This window comes from Ctenopharyngodon idella, chromosome 8 (assembly GCF_019924925.1).
Source record: "Ctenopharyngodon idella isolate HZGC_01 chromosome 8, HZGC01, whole genome shotgun sequence".
Taxonomy (NCBI): Eukaryota; Metazoa; Chordata; class Actinopteri; order Cypriniformes; family Xenocyprididae; genus Ctenopharyngodon; species Ctenopharyngodon idella.
In genome coordinates this window covers 22,031,584-22,050,942 of record NC_067227.1, presented here as the reverse complement: position 1 = coordinate 22,050,942, position 19,359 = coordinate 22,031,584, and the positions used below count along the sequence as shown (strand labels likewise).

Sequence of the window (19,359 nt, the reverse complement as noted above, 5' to 3'; positions counted from 1 at the left end):
AATGAGTGTTTAAAAGATGTTTCTCTATTTTTAACTTGTCAACAAAAATTGCCTGCGTTTACCTCCACATTCCCTCAAAATCAAAATCAATCCAACCACCAGAGTTACTAGTTAAAACTTCTCGTAATAACTATGCCTATTTCGTTTTTAGATGCAGAATAGATGTTGATTCAAATCCATGGATGTCACTCCTCTTTATTTAATGACTTTTCTTATAATCATTCAGGCTTAATCAAACTCAAGGTTTGAATTAATGCAATATATAAAACTGCCCAAAAAAAATCAATGTCTCCAGCATTGCTCAACAACACATTACAGCACAGACTTTAAGTGCTTTTCGACTCCAGTCCCATTGATCTTTCAATAGAATCACAGATCAGACTCTCACCCACTAAACAGAAGAGTTTAATGGTACTCGATCATGTCTGGTAGTTTATTTTAATGGATGACTGATCATAAACAGGACAGGTAAAGCATATGGTCAAGGAATTAACTGCATTTCTCTTTATGTGACAAGTGTGTGTGTGTGTGTGTGTGTGTGTGTGTGTGTGTGTGTGTGTGTGTGTGTGTGTGTCTCTGTGTGTCTGTGTGTCTGTGTACAACCGTATGTGCACACTAACCTGGTTGACCGGCTCGTTAAAATTAGTGATGAGACCTGCACGGAGGGATGACTTCTCTTCTTCTGAAAGAGCGCTGAGGAGAAAGAGAGAAATACAAAGAGAAAGGATGTTGTCAATACTGAATCTAGTGTCTCTGAAACAGAACAAAATAGTGACCAAAAAAAGTATTTGGACACTTATGCCACTAGTGTTGTCAAAAGTACCGACGGCGATACCAAGTTGGTGCTGAAATTTTAAAAATGTGACGCTTTGAGCACTGTTGAGCGGATTCGTTAACACTTCTGATTGGCCATTGTGTTCACGAGCTCATCAGATATGTCTGTGATTGGCTACAGTGATCAACGTATGGGAGCGTTTGAGTGTTTGAATTTGAAAGTGTTTTGAAAGCGGGAGCATTCCCGTGTATATATGTGTAAGCGCTCGGTGAAGAGCGTCATTGATGTCTATTTACAGCATGTTCTTGAATTGTTGATCATAGGGTATATGTCCAACGTCACATGACCAAACCTGAAAACTGGTCTCACTGCATCCGCTTGTCAGAGAAAGTATTAACAGCAGTATGAACTGACGGCATATCTATGGACTTTTAAGGTAATCAGTGAAACTACCTAGTTCACATTGTTATAGGTGTTTTATTCTATTAAATATCTAAACGTTGGTGTGAATAAGAAAAATTAAAAAAAGCTTTTAAATATCAATCTGCATATGCGGGGGACATCAGTTATGCTCATCTTTGCTCACTCCTTTTAAAGTTATCTTGAATAAAACAGCTAATTTTTCACGAAGAACATACAAAAGACCTAAACCGGAAGCCATCTGATCTGTTTTACAGAATACGGAAGTTAGATTGGCTACAGTAGAGGTTATGCGCAATCACAGACATATCTGATGAGCAAGTGAACACAATGGCCAATCAGGTGTTTACAAATCCGCTCAATAGCCCCCAAAAGCATCACATTTTTAAAATTTCAGTACTGACTTGGTATTGTGGTTGGTAATTTTGATATCAATATGCCATGTAAAAAAAAAAAAAAAAAAAAAAATATGAATGTCATCGCATTAGATACAAAATATCAATATAAGCGACATTTATTTTTAATAAAGACAACTCAAGCACACTTTTCAAGCAAAATGTTTAACAAAAAAATTTGCAAACTATAGAACAACTGATATCCGACTCAAAAAAAATAAATAAAAAGTTTTAAAATTAAACTGTTTTGTCCAATTACACAATTGTTTAAAAGTTTGGATTTGGTTAAAATAATAATAATAATTATTATTATTATTATTATTATTACTATTATATTGGAAGAAATTAATACTTTTTCTCATCAAGGATTATTCAATTGATCAAAAGTGACTTTAATTTGTAATTGTTACAGAATATTTCTATTTCAATTAAACGCTGTCCTTTTGTACTTTCTATTCATTAAAGAAACATGAAAAAAAATGTATCATGGTTTCAACAAAAAAATATTAAGCAGCACAACTGTTTTCAACATTGATAATAATAATAAAGCACCAAATCAGCATATTAGAATGATTTCTGAAGGATCATGTGACACTGAAGCCTGGAGGAATGATGTTGAAAATTCAGCTTTGCCATCACAGGAATAAATCACATTTTAAAATATATTCAAATAGAAAATATAAAATATTTCACAATTGTACTGTTTTTCCTGTACTTCTGATCAAATAAATGCAATCTTAAGAGCATAAGAGACTTTTCAAAAACATACAAAAATTATAAAGACTTGAATGGTTGCATAAAAAAAAAAAAAAAAAAACTTAAATATTTTATGAACTCATGTTTTCCATGTATAATTCAGTGCAGTGACAACAGCATTAAAAAAACAGTACATATTGTTCTAAGATGGCTGAGAGAGAAAATAGTCCCACCCTTTAAACCTAGTACGCCTTTGAGGACTGAGCACTTTTGTTCAGCTGAGTGGAAATCTCCAGTGGTTCACTCACTAACCAGAATCTGACTGAAGAGTTTCTGTGAATTACAGCAGAGCAACAGCCTCAAATTAATTAGATGTTCACTGAGGCCACAGGTGACAGAAGCACTAAAGTAAGAGTCTATCTGAATCAGCTGGTCTGTCACCTCTAAAGGCCAGAGGACAAAACGACAGAGCAACCACACAAGGAGAATTTAAAGAGCTGCAGTTACGCTGGACGCTTGATACTAGGACTGTGCTGTCTGATACAATCTTACACTGTAATTCTACTTCACCTGAATACTCCATCGACACTTCATGTCTTTTATTGATGTTTTTCATGCATTCATGCATATAATTTCCAATAATTGGAGAGAATAGTATGAGAGACTGAAACCATTCTCACATATCTCACGTTTCAATTGTGATCCAATTACAATTGTGATGCATTGATTGTAATGCATTTGTGTATAATACTTGATGTTTTATAGATTGTTGTATCATGATGTCTATAATATTGTAAAGTAGCTGGCAATACCAAGCTCTAATTAATACATAACATAACACATTAATACCATACAAATATAACTTTTAAAAATGCTGTAAGCAGGATTTTTGCAAGCCCATGAACATACACAACGTTTCTACTGTACTATCTGACAGAAATCACTGAAATAAGTGTCCTAAGAAACAGCACATTGCCCCAGGCTCTGTAAACACACATAAAAAAAAATAAAATCCAAACACTGCCCACGGATGTTAACCAATCAGAAGCCTTGAATGCTGTCCTCTGCCAACAGCTTAAGTCATAGGCTAGAATAGTGGTTGAAAACCTATGGCTCACGAGACACACTTAGCTCTTTAACAAAAAATGTGGCTCGCCAGGTCTCTCACCCTTTTACAACAAATTATCGATTTAAAAAAAATAAATAAATAAAAAATAAATAAATAAATTCACTAGCTTCCTGCACAAAAAGGAGCCAATTGCAGTTCCTTTGATGTACAGCCTACCAAAGTTAATGAAAAGTTTATAATAATAATAATAATAATAATAATAATATATATTACAAGTGGTACCAGCCAAAGTGCGTGTTCATTGCTGTTCACGAGTATCATGAAACATATCCTTTTATTGCAACAAGTGCTCTGCTGTGCCAAGAGACAAACATTTCACTGGGTACTTTTGCTTTTGCTGCAGAGACCTTTTATGTCCTATAAATGTAAAGTAAAGAGCAGGGGATGTGCTTGATATTAAAAAGAAATACTAAAAGCGCAGTAAGCCGCAAAAGAGAACTGAATCCGCTACTGATAGGATGCTTTTTGCCAAGCATAATAGCATTTTTTGCATGTTTGTTTATGGTCAGTTGTCTATGGACCTAATGAAAGTTACTATTGTTGAAATGTTATTGAAAAAATAATCCCTGGGCTAGAATAACTGATTGTGGGAACAATTGAAGACATTATGTTTGCAATTCCATCTGGTGCTGCTAGTGATGCATAAATAGCTTATAACATCTTTAAATACTTAGGGAATCCATAAAATGAACACCCATTTTTAGCTTTATTTTCAACAATGAAACTTTATGAAACCAGCAGAAATTATAAATCCAACTGCATTGCATTCACATTTAGGATCCTATGACATCAGGACAAAATTCTGTTCTGTTAAAAAATGAATAGGACTCTTATGAAGGCTTAGTCACCACCACTAGTTGTTCAAATACAAAACAATATGCATTTCAAATGAGTAATTTTAAATGGAGTGCAGTTCCAGCTATCACTAAATAAGTTATGACAGAAATCATTGTAACAAAAACATTCAATGTAATTTTACATTAGACGTTGATGTTCTTAATGGGCTTTTATTAGTTTAGATTTTGCTAGGCTGCTTTGATGTAAAATGTAATAATGGTTCTATGTGGGCGATGAAGACATCTCTAAAAAGAAAATCATGCTCATCTCTCAGTTAAAGTAACAGCCTTGATAGAAAAGTCTAGAAATCGTGATGAAGAATCAGATGTACTTACTGGGGTGCAACTCTTCTCCAGTAGCGATCAATACCATTCTTGAAATAAAGGACAGCTAGCCATCTCACATTGACGTCCAGCAAGTGATTATTGAAGATGCTCTGAGCAAAACCAAAGAGAAAGAGTCAGAAATTAAGCTATAAACCCAAAAACAATCAAACAAACTTTGGGGTGAAGTGAAAAGTTTGAAATGTTGTGCTTCATTCTGTAAATGATAACAGGCCACCATACTGATTGCAACAAATAGCTTTTATAAAGAAAAAAAATAAATACACACATACACACTAATATCATTCAAACATTTGGGGGAAGATTTTTAAAAGTTTTTGAAAGTCACTTATGCTCACCAAGGCTGCATTTATTTAATCAAAAACAGTAATAGTGAAATATTTTTACAATTTAAAAGAACCATTTGCTATTTTAATATATGTTAAAATGTAATTTATTCCTGTGATGGCAAAGCTGAATTTTCAGCACCATTACTCCACACGATCCTTCAGAAATCACTCAAAAGCTGCGTTTCCACAGCAGGAACTTTCCCCAGGAACTAGGGACTTTAAGGTGGTACTCGGTGTGTTTCGACCGCAGGGACCAGGGTCTAAATGAAGTTATGGGTAAAAATTTCCCCCTCAGAAAGTCCCTGCTCACGAGGTAGTACTTTTTCAAAGTTCAAGAACTTTCGGGGGTGGGACTTAGGCACTGAACATGCTGACTGGTTGAGTTCATGCAGCATTTTGACTGGTTGACTGGACACAGCATTTTATTTCAACCACCATTTTTAAAAGTCTGTTGCGGTGTGTCAAATACTTTAAATATAGAAAGACGGTTCACTCCTATTAGTTATGAATGGGAGACACTGCAACGCGCAATATGGTGAAATACGCCCCGCCTTTTTCTAAGTTAAAGATCCAATCTCTGATTGAAGAAAAAGTCATTGCGTCACTACAGCTGCTTTCAGAGGCTCCGGTTCCCATAGAAACCTGAGACTTGCGCTTAGGACTGCACATGCTCATTGACTCGTCTAGCCTAAAAAATAAGCTTTTTAACGCTATTTGAGCATAAGAAACAACATTTATGGGAAAGTTCATGTCAGATTTTGTTGCTGATTTGAAATGTGTTATTTAATTGTGAGTTTGCCAAGCAGTTTTTGAGATTTCAGTATTCCCCCATTGAAATAGACAGGACTTGGTCTTGGATGCCCGAAATAGCCCGGAGACATTGCAAATATGGCCGCCGAGTGAACAGACTTTCCTTGAAAGGGACTTTGGGTGCGTGCAATATCAATGTGCTATTCGAATCAACAATGGAGTTTAAAAAATACGACCGATGGACCAACGACGAGGTTCAGGCTTTATCTTATATGCGGAGCACGAAATCCAGTGGGGACGGCGCGATGGAAGCGCAGACAGCAACAAGTCTGGGGGAAAAAAGTTCCAGGGAAAAAAAAAAAAAAAAAAAAAAAAAAAAAAAAAAGGGACAAATTGTTCTGAGTAATTTCGGTGGAAACATGGCTAAATATGTTGATTTGGTGCTTAAGTAACATTTCTTATTAGTTTCAGAAAACTGTTTAAAACACTTGTGCTGCTTTATGTTTTTGTAACATAAAACAATGATACATTTCTTTCAGGATTCTTTGATAAAAAGGAAGTTAAAAAGAATAGCATTTATTTGAAATTAAATCATCTTTCATCAATTGAATGCATCCTTACCGAATAAAAGTGATATATATATATATATATATATTATAGGCACCAAAATTAAGTGTGTATGTACAAACTAAAAATATAAATATTTCTAGTAAATATAAAGATACATTGGTACAAATATGTTGGCAGTGCAAGTTCAAATATCCAATTATCAACAGATTATTGTGAGAAAAATATGATTATATGTGAACATATGATTATGTCAATATAAGAATATATGTTTCGCCACAGCCATGGTCTCCTAATATTTTTTTTAATAATTTTTTAAAGTCATCATTTTTTGCACTTCCATTTGGTGCCACTAGTGATATGGAAACAACAAACTTTAATCTTTAAAAATGCACAGCAATGTGAAAAAACAGGATTTATGCATTTCCTGGGGTGAGGTGAGGCAAGTTAGGTTAGCGAGGCTAAAGTCCAACACTGAATAATTAAAGGCTATTCCACGGTGGAGTGAGTTTCAGGGTTTAATCCAGCATGCCATGTCCGGGATAAGAGTGCAGGGAGTGAGGAGCAGGCCATGGAGAGCTAATTCTCATTGATAAATATGTAGCAGCAGCTGCGTTCAAGAGGGAGCAGCTCCACCAGGCTCTGACGCAGGCCCACCATACCCCAAAGCCCCCACGCTCGGCTGCTCAGAGACCAGTGCTCATTCCACTCTTCCAGATAAGAGTCCATACAGAGACCCATTTCCTACATAAGTCCATGAGCATAGGGCAATAAATTACCGAGGATAACCGTGAGAAGTCTCTGTTGCATGCAAAAAACAAGCGCCAAATTACATGGCTCTGTGATGCAAAAGGATGCTCATTGCTTTCAAAATGTGACAGGTGAATATCATATCAATAGACAGCTGACAAATAAACATGACTGTGAAAAATCGACCTGCCGCTTCCGCGTAATTCACCTCAAGGTCACCGAAAGCACCATTTGGGTAGACAAATAAGCTATTTGAGAGTCCATACAAATCAGGCTGATTTCTTTGGGTGACGGACTGAGTGACAGCAGGTTGGCTCAAAAACAAACAGATAAGAGAGGCTGATGGGACGTGACAGACATTCTTATAGAGCTGCAGTCGAAGTTGACGCCTGCAGAAGTCGTTGAAGGAAAAACTCTGCTGATACGTAGGATTGTGTTCCATTCCTTTGCACTCCTATTTCATGTTAAACCTCAATGACGAAAGAGTCACTGCCAAGTTTGAGGGCTTAAAGGATTTGAGAGAACATCTACACCACCATAGCCAGTGCTGTATGAGAAAAGGAGTACTGCTGAGCCCCCCTCAGGGGACGAGAGGGGTTGTACTGGCAAGGCCTGAGGGTCCACAGACACCTCACTGTCTGAAAGACTGAGAGACAATTTAGTCATACACAACGCAAGAGCAGAAACTGGCATTTCTGCAAATCCTGAAGATTTTTTTTTTTTTTTTTTTTTTGAAGTTTTGAAGTATGAAGTTGCCCTAAGGCTGTGTAGAAGAATATTTTTTAGTCTGATAATGCAGGATGAGTTGTTACAATTTTAGAGTTGGTCTTTCAAACCCTCTAGCACCACCAATGGGTCAAAGGTGCACTGATGCTTACTCTAATAAGTTTTGAATTGTAATCCTAGAAACAATATTTCTCTTTTGTTCTGGTTGACCTATTTTCACAAGACTTGTCTCCATACATTTCTTTGGACATCACATAAAAAGTAAGTGTAAGTAACAATACCATGTTGTGCAAGATCCTATTCCCCTTGGACCATTTTTATTAGTACCGTTTTATTTATACTTTATTCAGTTCATTAGAAAATGATAGAAAATCACATTACAACGCATCTATTCTTAATCACAAAATAATGCCAATGTCTTTTACATTATTTATCACATAATATTAGTGAACATTACTGTTCAAATGAAGCATTTCCCTTTCTTGGTGTTTTCAAAATAAAAGCTTAGCCTACTAGCTTAGCACAGATATTACAATAACATCTTAGACTTTTGATCAGGCACTGAGAAAGTGGGACAGGAGTCTGCCGGACAGGATAACAGACTTTCTACAGTTCAATCAGCAACTGACTCATACAACCAAGTCCCCATCCTATATTTTTTTTCCTTTTTGAATAATCTTCTTCACTCAGATGTTCACCACAATACGCAAAAAAAGATCTGTCATGACTTCCGTTTCATCACAATTTTATTTGTTAATACATACATATATTTGTTTTTATTTAAGATCTTCAAGTCAGCATGAACCATGATTTGCAATAGTATTTTTTATTTTTTTTTCATTATTGTGACGTATATCTGAGTGAAACGGCCTCTCGAATAAAAGAAACACTGTAGGGCGGGATTTGATTAGTTCATTGGAACTGTGTGGTTTGCTGTTGCTGTGATGTCATGTGAGTGACAGGTTGTCCCCCCTCATGCTTAAACATGCCAAATTTATACATAATATTACAGTGTTCGTATAGTATTCATAGTATTATACATAATATACACAGTACACACACATATTATGTAAACAAACTTTTAATTTGGATGCGATTAATCGCAATTAATCGTTTGACAGCACTATTTATAATAAACACTGCAATATTTCATTAAAAAAATAAGAATTGTCAATTGCTATGCTTTCTATCCAAAGTGCACAAAAATGGAACATTGGATAAAACATTTGCGAATAAAGCAGTGTTTCCATCCCGTGTGTTCAAGAGAACAAATTCGTCACTTACTGAGAAACTGGCGCAAAATATCAGCAATAAAAATGGAAGTTGCTGCAACTGGGGAAGCCACTGTGGCTTTCCTACATCATAAATGACTTGCATCTCAGTGTGCACAAATGAAACGCAATACACACTTGTATCAGTGTGTTCGGAGCCAGGTGCCTGGTTTTTAGGATTGTATGAGATGCTTCTGGGAGGCCATTACACCAAATCATTTTAAACCACAGACTTTGGCTCAGGCATTTCAGAATGATCAAACTAACATTTTAGATGCTGTGCAATGAACTTAGTCCACTGGTTAGTCCAGTTATCTAATCACATCCACTGTTGAAGCAAAGTCACACAAGGTTTTTTGTTGCGCATTGAGGGATTTATTTGGTAAATGTGCTTCCATCGTAGTTTATGCGCATGTCTTACTGGATAAAAAAAAAAAAAAAAAAAATGGATTCGCCTCAGTTGAGTGCATACATTTTTTTATGTGGTTTTTTAGAATTTATGCGCATCTTGGTGTTTCCATCCAGCGTTTTTTTTGTTTTGTTTTGTTTTTTTATGAGACATCCCAAAATGCACATAAATAGGTAGATGGAAACACAACTAATTTTGATTTCATGGTAACTTTAAACGAGAATTTATATCAAGATAAGAATGGTGAAATTTCATTAACTTGTATAGACCCTATTCCTAAATCACCCTTCTGCTCCTCCTGCCAACAAAAGCTCAAGCCAAAAAATATCATGCTGCGGGACAGCACGGTCTCCACTGTCAACACAACAAAATAGTTTAAATGTCCTTTGTTCAGCATCTGAAAGGTGGCCATGTTTAAAGATAAAAACAACAACTCAGGCTGTTTGTAAGGAGATAGGTCATGACACGTAACAGAATTATACGCCCTGCGGTCAGAAGCATTTAACCTCTGAGCAGCTCAAAGGTCATTACTAATTCATCTACAACCAGTATGAAGTGTAAAATATTAATTTCACATTTCAAATAAATTAGCCCATGTGCCAGAGCAGAGAACGACAAAAAATAAATTGCATGAAATGCATATTATTATGAAAATTATTTGTATTCAGTATGCAGAATCAATGCCCTTCTGGACCACTTAAACCACCGTTGTTTGGTTCGTCATTACTGGCAACCTCTTACGTCCCTTAAGAACTGTTGCATACTTCATTGCTTTAAAAATCTTCATTCCTTATTTTGTAATAAAAGTGCTCATAAATAAAACAGTAGCATGGCATGAATTGCAAAATGACTCATGACAGCTAATGGCCATCTGGTGAGGATGTCGGCCCATAGCTCAGGTGGATCAACCCTCAATGCAGAGCACAGAACAGCCTCCAACAAAATCTCCCTCAATGTCATGGCCCAGCTGTCTTATCATATTAGATAAAATATTAAACTTTAATTTATATTTAAAGATATACATCATATTCAGTGGTTTCATTTTCATTTTAAGGTAAAAAAAAATAAGAGTAATTTTTTACTTTTAATAATAAAACAATTTATTAAGAAATATTAAATGTTTCTTTATTTCTTCTTTACTGTAATCATTTATTTTAATAATTGTAAAAGTAGTTTTTAATATTTCCATATAGTCTATTTTTCAATATCCTTTTAATTAACAACATCTAGTACATTAATGACATCATTTTGGCAGAAAAAGGTAAAACATCTGTAAGAAGTAGTTCAAAAAACAAAAATAACTGATGTTAACGTTGAGTTAGGCAATAGTTAATACTGTCAGGCAAGTTTAAGTACCTGAGACAACATATACAGTTGTGGTACAGATGGCTGGGGGGATATATTTGCATTTTGTTTTTTAGCACACCAGGGTGATCATGAACATGAAATTGTCCAGCCATGACTTCCTGTTCCACAGAAACATGAGGAAACACAAAGGCCAAATTCCCTTAATCATTCATCACAATGAGTAAAACCAATGAATATAGTTCTGATGTGCAGCAAAAGATTGTTGAGCTTCACAAAATAGAAAGTGGCTGTAAGAAAATAACTAAAGCATTGAAAATCCCCATTTCCACTATCAGGGCAATAATTAAGAAGTTCCAATCAACTAAAGATGTTACAAATCTGCCTGGAAGAGGACGTGTGTCTAAATCGTCCTAATGCGCGGTGAAGAGGAAAGTTTGAGTAGACAAAGACTCTCCAAGGATCACAGCTGGAGAATTGCAGAGATTAGTTGAGCCTTGAGTCTCAGAAAGCCTAAAAAAAAAATTATCAAACAGCACCTACATCCCCACAAGTTGTTCGGGAGGGTTTCAAGAAAAATCCTCTGCTCTCATCCAGAAACAATCTCCAGCATATTCAGTTGTCAGACATGACTGGAACTTCAAATGGGACTGGCTTCTATGGTCAGATGAAACTTGAATTCATGGATTCTATCAAATACCAACAGATAAAAAATCAAAACCTGACTGCTTCTGCTAGAAATCCAATAATTGGCCGTGGTTGGATCTTCCATCAGGACAATGATCCAAAACAAACATCAAAACCAACACAAAAATGTGTCACTGAGCACAAAATGAAGTTTCTGCCATGGCCATCCCAGTCCCCTGAGCTGAACCCTATAGAAAATGAGTGGAGTGAACTGAAGAGAAGAAGCACCGACATGGAGCTGGGAATCTGAAGGATCTGGAGAGATTCTGTATGAAGGAATGGTCTTTGATCTCTTGTCAGGTGTTCTCCAAACTCATCAGGCATTATAGGTGAAGACTCAGAGCTGTTATCTTGGCAAAAGGAGGTTGAAAGAAATACTGAATAAAAGGGTGCCAATAATTGTAGCCAACGTGTTTTGGAGAAAAACATTTATTTCATAATGTAATTTTCCCCCCACTTTCAATTCTTTTCCTTCAATGAAAGGTTAGATTTTTGCTAATTTTATGAATTAAAGATCAAAAGGATAAACAATGCAGATCATATTTACCAAGGGTGCCAGTAATTCTGACCACAACTGTATATACATTATTTAAATATATATATATATATATATATATATATATACAGTATATGGTTATATATGGTTATATATAGGCAGGTTAGAACAGACTTTTGTGTAATGGTAGCCTGTACTCAAGCCAAGATGATTATTCATTCTCTCCAAGAGGAAAGTAATTGCTCTGCAGGCTCTTGTGGTGTCTAGCTCCAATATCATATACAGTTTAGTGACTTTACTTTAAAAATGATTTTCTTTTTTTTCTTCTTTTCCTTTTCGAATTTTGGACACAGACCAACAGGTAAGGTTATTCAAAACAAACGAATGACAAGTCTGGCATCATTACAAAAACATCTTCACATCATGCAACACTTGAATTTAATAAAATACTCAAAGTAAATCATTATAAATCTGACTGCATAAGCCACATTTGAAATCAATGTCAAACAGTCAATATACATTGATCTGTAGCAGCACATCAGTTGAATTCTGAATTAATGTGCAAAAAAGTTTTGCTTGATATAAAACAGCCAAGATATTAGAGTTTGGACACCAGCCCCAGTTGAAACGTACCACAGAAATAAGAAGGAAAAAGCCTTAATAAAAATTATTACCTGAAAAAAGGAAAAAACATTTTGTCCTATTTAATCATTATTTGCAATCTACACAACAAAATTGTGTTTCTCTTCTAAACTTGATTTCTTTGCTTTTGATTAATGTAATTCTCTAAAATGTGCTACTACCAGATTAAATTATTTAGGGCAAATGTGAACCAATCAAGTACTCGAAAATGATTTTTGCTGAAACAGTAGTTCCAAGCATGCTTTGCTTGGGGCTTAATGAGGAGAGTAAAATGTTGAAATTAAGTGTGTTTTCAGTGTTTTGAGCAAGATGAGAAAAGAGGAAGACTTTATAGTGTTTAACAGTGTTTAATGTTCAATTACGTTTGAATTATTAAGAACATTTATATTATATTGGGTTACAATTGTGGAGAAGAGTGGAGTATTTGCTAAGGCTATGGACTGGTACAACACATCATTACTACGTTGCTCAAGTAGCGTTTAATGTTTAGCAGTTAGCATGCTAATGTGCGCTATTGTTAGCTAATAGTTTGTTTCCTTTCACATTAATACTACTTTATTGGGTCAATTAAAATGACTTAATTTTTATGTACATAATTAAATAATGTCAATTCAACCCTTTTTTTTTTTAATGTACATTCTGAAAGTTATTTTGTTCCAGTGGCGAATTCAAACCTGGGCCCACCCACTCAAAAGTTGGTCATTTTCCAAATGGATGTATGAAATAATTTAATAAACAATAATAATAATTATTTTAAAAAATGTCTTATCACACTATAACTATTTATTTAGTTAAAATAATTATTATATGCAAGTTTCCATGGTCAATTGAGGTGATTTCCTAGTTTTCCCTCTCCCTACAGATTAAATGTTAAATATGATTCATCAGTTTCTATTAGTCCCCTTCACAATGTTATCTTTACAACGCAAGGTTGTAAAACTTGTAATAGTAAGAATTGTGTGTTTGTAGAGCTGAATTTATAAAATAAATTATAAATGGCGAAGTAAATATCAATCAGCTGATACTTTACAAAGCCTAAATTGGATATCCTAATCCTAATTGAAGAAACCAAGGCTAGCAATGAATCCAGGTGATTCCTTTAACGTGAACCAACAGAGACACTTGATTATGATGAGATCATCTCCATGTTTAAACAGAAGTTCCGTCGTCTCAGTCTAATATCACAGAAGGACATGTTAAGTACAAACATTTTCTCAATGTTTATAGTTACAAAAATGACATCCTTGACATGCTTGATAAAAAAAAAAAAAGAAGAGACATTTTATTGTTTTTTCATGCACTTTTAAAAAAAAAAAATCAATAATCCATGGAAAAAAATATGTTTTTACATTACTTTAACTTAAAATAATTTAAGTAGTTTCAACTCTCTTTTATAAGTTATATGAAATTCAACTTGATTTTTTAAGTCAGTTTCAGTATAATTTAAGTTGAAATGACTCGTACAGCCAATTTGATTATACTTAATTTAAAGCATCAAGAGAAGGTCAAGTTAAAATAAATGGAAATTTTTTACAGTGTAGTTTTTTATATGTTGTTATTGTTTGCTGTTTTGAAACTCTGAACTTAAAACTGTGCTATGTTATATTTTTTCTTGGTAATGTGGTGTGCCGTTTTCATACTCTACCCTTTCCCCACCCTGTGTTATGAAGGCCTACGCACTTGAACATTTCTGGCCTCACCCCTGTTTTGTGTCCCTAAACTGCTCATTTTGTGGCTGTATGAAGCAGACTCTCACCAGCAGCACTGAGTAGAAGCCAGGCTGGGTCTCCCATTGGCGAAGCTGCTCCTCTGCAGGCTTGAGCACAGCTGTGTCCTGACTGGTGGCCTGGGTCAAAGCCTGCAGCACCACCGAGCTGGCGCTCTGGATGTCCATTAGGTAAAGCTGCAGACACAAACAGAACACACGTTACGGCTCATTTATCATCTTATTAGACTGGATTCTTGAAAAATAAAAGTTAACAATGCTACCCACCAGAGTCCTTCACTTTATGAAATACTTAGAATAATCGCAGAGTTTACTATCTACCACACATTAGTTTTTCTCAATCGATTTGACACATTTTTCATAAGTAATGTAACTGCTCTCAAAACAGTTAACACAGTGATCTAAACACACTCTTACCTTAGCCAAACAGTTCAACTTCACTGCAAAATAAAGCACTGCATTTTTTTTCTAGTAACGCATTTATTAAAATTAAATACTAACATCAAAACTGCAGGCATATTGTCTATTGATTTTAGAATATTTTCAGCTATGGATGCACAAATACACTAACGAAAATACATGTTAATTGTAATCCAACAGGTTTTGTTATAGGAGTCATTGATAAATAATACATGAATTTAAACACTTTGAAATTTTATTGTTTGACTTTTTTTGTCAGGTGGTACAACCAAATATTTGTAAATATATATTATATCATTGTATCACCGGACATGGAAAGTGTACCAACCTACACATACTTGAAATTAGCAGTTTTTAATCAGTATTTGAGAGAGATCTACACACTTTTTCACTCTACCACAATGACCTATTGATTTCCTCTGGATGTTGCATTATCAGGCTTAATGTTATCACCTTGTCATTTCATATAAAATAGCCTATTTGCACTTGTGCAACCCTGACATTTGAGACATGGGGGGGTTAGGGGCAATTTGTGTGAAAGGAATGAAAACATGCAATCTGTTTAGGACAATTACAAAGTGCTTAGGTCACTGTGTTAACTGTTCTGAAAACAGTGATCCGAGTTTGGGGAAATGTGTCAAATCGAAACTGTAATTGCAACCTACTTACAGTAAAAATAAAAAATAAACATAAAAAGAGGCTAAATTTAGTCAGATACAAATACATTTATTTCTATGAATTTAAAAGTCAGTTACATTGATACATAAAAGGATCTATTTAATAACTATTAGTTTTATTTTTACCAGCATAAAGCATTTATCACATACATATATGCTAATTTCTTCTTATTAATATTATTATTAGTAAAAAAAAACATTTGTGCTGCTTAATATTATTTGTAGAAACCACAAAAAAAAATATTATTTTCAGGATTCTTTGTTGAATAGAAAGTTTAAAAGAACAGCAAGAACAGCAATCCTACTGACCCAAAACTTTTGAACAATAGTGTTGTATATAATATAATAACCATTAATTTACTACCATTTTTATTTATTAGCATTTGCAATAACAGCTGTAATGCAATTATACCACTATAAATGTAAGTCACATGAAATTATAAATTCATACACACATTTTGTTGGAAAATGACGAAAAACATTGAAAAATATTACTAATTTTGTTCAACTATCACAAGTAATTTTTGCATTTTCACACAAAACCTTAGCCAACTAGATAACATTACATTTGAAACTTACTTAAGCAGAACTCACAATCACAATGTTCAATGTCACACAAAAACAAATGTTTATGTCGGAAAGACGACGGCTTGCTGGCCAGATGGGGTAAGTGACAGTAATGTCAATTGTTTCTAAAATCTTGACCTTGAGCCCTTTTTACTGCTATAGTGAAGTCTGCATATTTTATTCTAGCAAATAATAATAATAATAATAATAATAATAATAACAACATCAAGTTGGAAAAACTTTGCTGTGCAACTCTGCCCCCTATTGATGCAAAGGGAGAAAAAACTACAAACTACTTTAGAGATTTCCCATCTCATGGACAAACAGAAAGTTGCCACTCAAATTATATCCATGTTGTGATAGAAATGCATCCCATTTTTATTTTTAATTACTGGTAAATAAAGCACAGATGCTGTGCATTTTCAATTATGAGCTCAAAAGCATTTGTCACCTGTGCTGCAGACAAACCACATAGTTGTAAGCAATGCATCAATGCTTGAAATATAATCTCATAGTTATTAGAGCGATAAGTGCAACTACGCTGCAAGCGTGTTCAAAGGTGTTTCAAGCGGAAGGTGGCAGCTGCGATGTGTTCGTTTCAGGCAACCTTGTGTTTAAGGACTCAACTACATCTTTCTGGCAATCACATCTGACTTCAAATAAAATAGAAATATTACAACATCCAGGTTCAGATCTGGGAAGAGCACCGAAAAGGATTGTTTACTCCAGCAAAAAAGGTCAAATCATCTAGGTTCAGGCACTTGAGCAGAATGTCATATGGATTTGAGGTATAGTGACATATTTCACTGGCCTTCAAGACATGACATTTAAGCTGTGATCATAAGTAGCCTATATAATATGTCAAACATTACAAAGCCACAATAGACAAATCTGACATGAGGTCAACTTCAAGGCTCGGTTGGTCAGCCCTTGCTGGGGGGGGACGCGAAAATATCATTCTGGGGGACAAAATGTTTCTCCACCGGCGGCCATTAATGGACATGTGTTTTGAATAAATAAAATGCTTGAACATATGAAACACAAATTTAATTATACAAAAACCACATGCATAATACATACAGCTTTGAAAAAAAAAAAAAAAAACAATAACACTTTAATTTAGAAAAAAATGCATTAAATTGATAAAGTGTAAAAAGTAAATAATTTATAACATTTATAATAAAATATTTCTATTTCAAATAAATGCTGTTCTTTTAACTTTCTACTAATAAAAAAAAAAAAATCCTGAAAAAAAAAATGTAGTATGGTTTCCACAAAAAATATAAAGCAGAACAACTGTTTTAACATTAATAATAATAATAAATGTTTCTTGAGCACCAACTCAGCATATTAGAATGATTTCTGAAGGATCATGTGACACTTAAGACTGGCGTAATGATGCTGAAAATTCAGCTTTGCCATCACAGGAATAAATTACATTTTTTCAAAATATATTAAAATATAAAACAGTTATTTTAAATTGTAAAAATATTTCACAATATTACCGTTTTTAACTTTTTTTCAAAGAAATGCAGTTTTGCCGAGCATAAGGCACTTCTTTCAAAAATATGTAATAAAATCTTACCGACCCCAAAGGGACTATAAATAAGAATCACAAAAATGTATGATATTAAATGTACTTCGTTAACACACTATATGCACAATATTCTCTGATATATTACAAACATTTTTAAAACAGAATGTTTTAAAACCATTCAAAAGGCTATTGGTAGATTTTGGAACTGACAGAAACTACAGCTGTTCAGTGGCCAAATGAACATGGTTATCATATGATGCTGATAATCTCCCAAGGTGATGAATCAAATAATTAAAAGTGTGGCTGATATATGGATCTATAATGAAAAGGTCTGACTATGTACACACAAACAGTAAATACATTCTCTATTTGTGCCATTAAAACACACCCACAAAAACTGAATAGAGTTAGAGTAAAATCACTGATGACATGCCAAGATTTAAATGACTGACAGATTACACATGGCCTGAATTTAATGTAAACATGAAACAGACATGAACGTCTTTGCTCACCCAAAACCAAAACATATTGTGCACAGCTATCAACCTTGAACCATCAAGAGCAGGTCAATAACACAACAGATTTGGAATGATGCATGTCCACGTGCATGTGTATATACGTGTATTATGAATTCATAACTGTAGCAGCATAATTATGAACGTCTTCGGCCTGTTGGTGTATGAAACCCTTAAACTGCAAACATTACACATAATATGTGAAATAAAGAATGGTACAAGTGTTTACGTCGTTACGGTAACAAAATTAAAGCATAAGATTAGGCTATAGGACACGTCAATCATTATTATAATCATACTGGTAAATCTGTCAACTGCCATTTGCTAAAATAACGTCTAAATGAAGCGAATTGTGATCAGACTGTTAGAATATGATTTCATCCCATTGATGTGAAATATCCACACACGAACAATAGCAGAGAAACATCTAGTATGTAGCTCGGTGGCTAATATACTCTACTGTCACGCATGTTGGCCTACGGAGCAAAGTGAAGTATTTAACATCACAAATTACTTTAGCTGGAGGAGTTATAAGACACCAAAACATCCCCTCAAGCTGAAGTTCTTGTTGACGTACCTTCCGCAAATATGTCAATGCCGGGTGAAATCAAAACAGTTTGCAGTCGCCTCTAAACACAGCACTCACGTTGTGAAGAGGATGGCGCCATCCACAGTAGCGACTGTCGCACTAAAATGACGTAAAAACATATTCCAAACATTCATTTGAAGTGATTATTTCATTTTGTGTCTAAGCCCCTTTTATAATGTTTGGATTGTAATTTGAATTCCATCTTGTTTAAATATTGTAGGTTTTCTTAATAAACTATTAACTAGCCGAAATAATAACAAAATAAAGTGATTATAAAGTTCGGTTATCTGAGAAAAAGGTTGCTGTATTGAACTTGCCCTTTGTAGATATTAAATAGAGGAACTATGACGAAGAAGGTTATATGTGTTTTTTATTAATAATATGTTTTTTACTGGCCAAACATTTTATCTACAAATGTAGATTTTTTTAAGTCCCTGTTTGTTGTCTTTAAGAATTATTTGGTAACATCTAAAATCCCTGTCAAATATTAAGAATAAAAAGCTGGGATTTTGTGGGATTTAGTTGATATATTTAATATTTAATAATATAATATTTGTTATACCCCTGTGATAATTTTCTAGTGATATTGCTGTTGTTTTGTTTAGAAAGTTATTATTTATTATTTTGAGCTTGTGCATATATTTTTGTTTTTATTTTAGTTTAGCATCTATATTAGTATGTTCTCCATATTTTTGGTTTTCTTAATAAACAATGTGATTATGAAGTTAAATATAGCCTAATATGAATTCTGTGGAATTTATGTGGAGAAAACTTTGGGTGTGTGGTAGGCATTTGATGAT

General features: G+C 34.3%; 1 protein-coding gene across 2 annotated transcripts in view; it reads right to left on the bottom strand.

Annotated features, from left to right (window-relative positions):
- Positions 1–18,687, bottom strand: part of ipo11 (importin 11) — a 161,813-nt gene extending 143,126 nt beyond the window's left edge. Inside the window, exons 1-4 of one of the 2 annotated variants that reach the window (XM_051902948.1) lie at positions 18,548–18,687; positions 14,285–14,431; positions 4,588–4,688; positions 621–693 (exon numbers count right to left, since the gene is read on the bottom strand). In XM_051902948.1, coding sequence (XP_051758908.1) covers positions 621–693; positions 4,588–4,688; positions 14,285–14,422 — 312 coding nt within the window. In that variant the 5' untranslated portion in view covers positions 14,423–14,431; positions 18,548–18,687. The remainder of the gene's footprint in view (positions 1–620; positions 694–4,587; positions 4,689–14,284; positions 14,432–18,547) is intronic. The other variant, XM_051902949.1, reaches the window with a different exon arrangement.
- Positions 18,688–19,359: the final 672 nt, after the last annotated feature.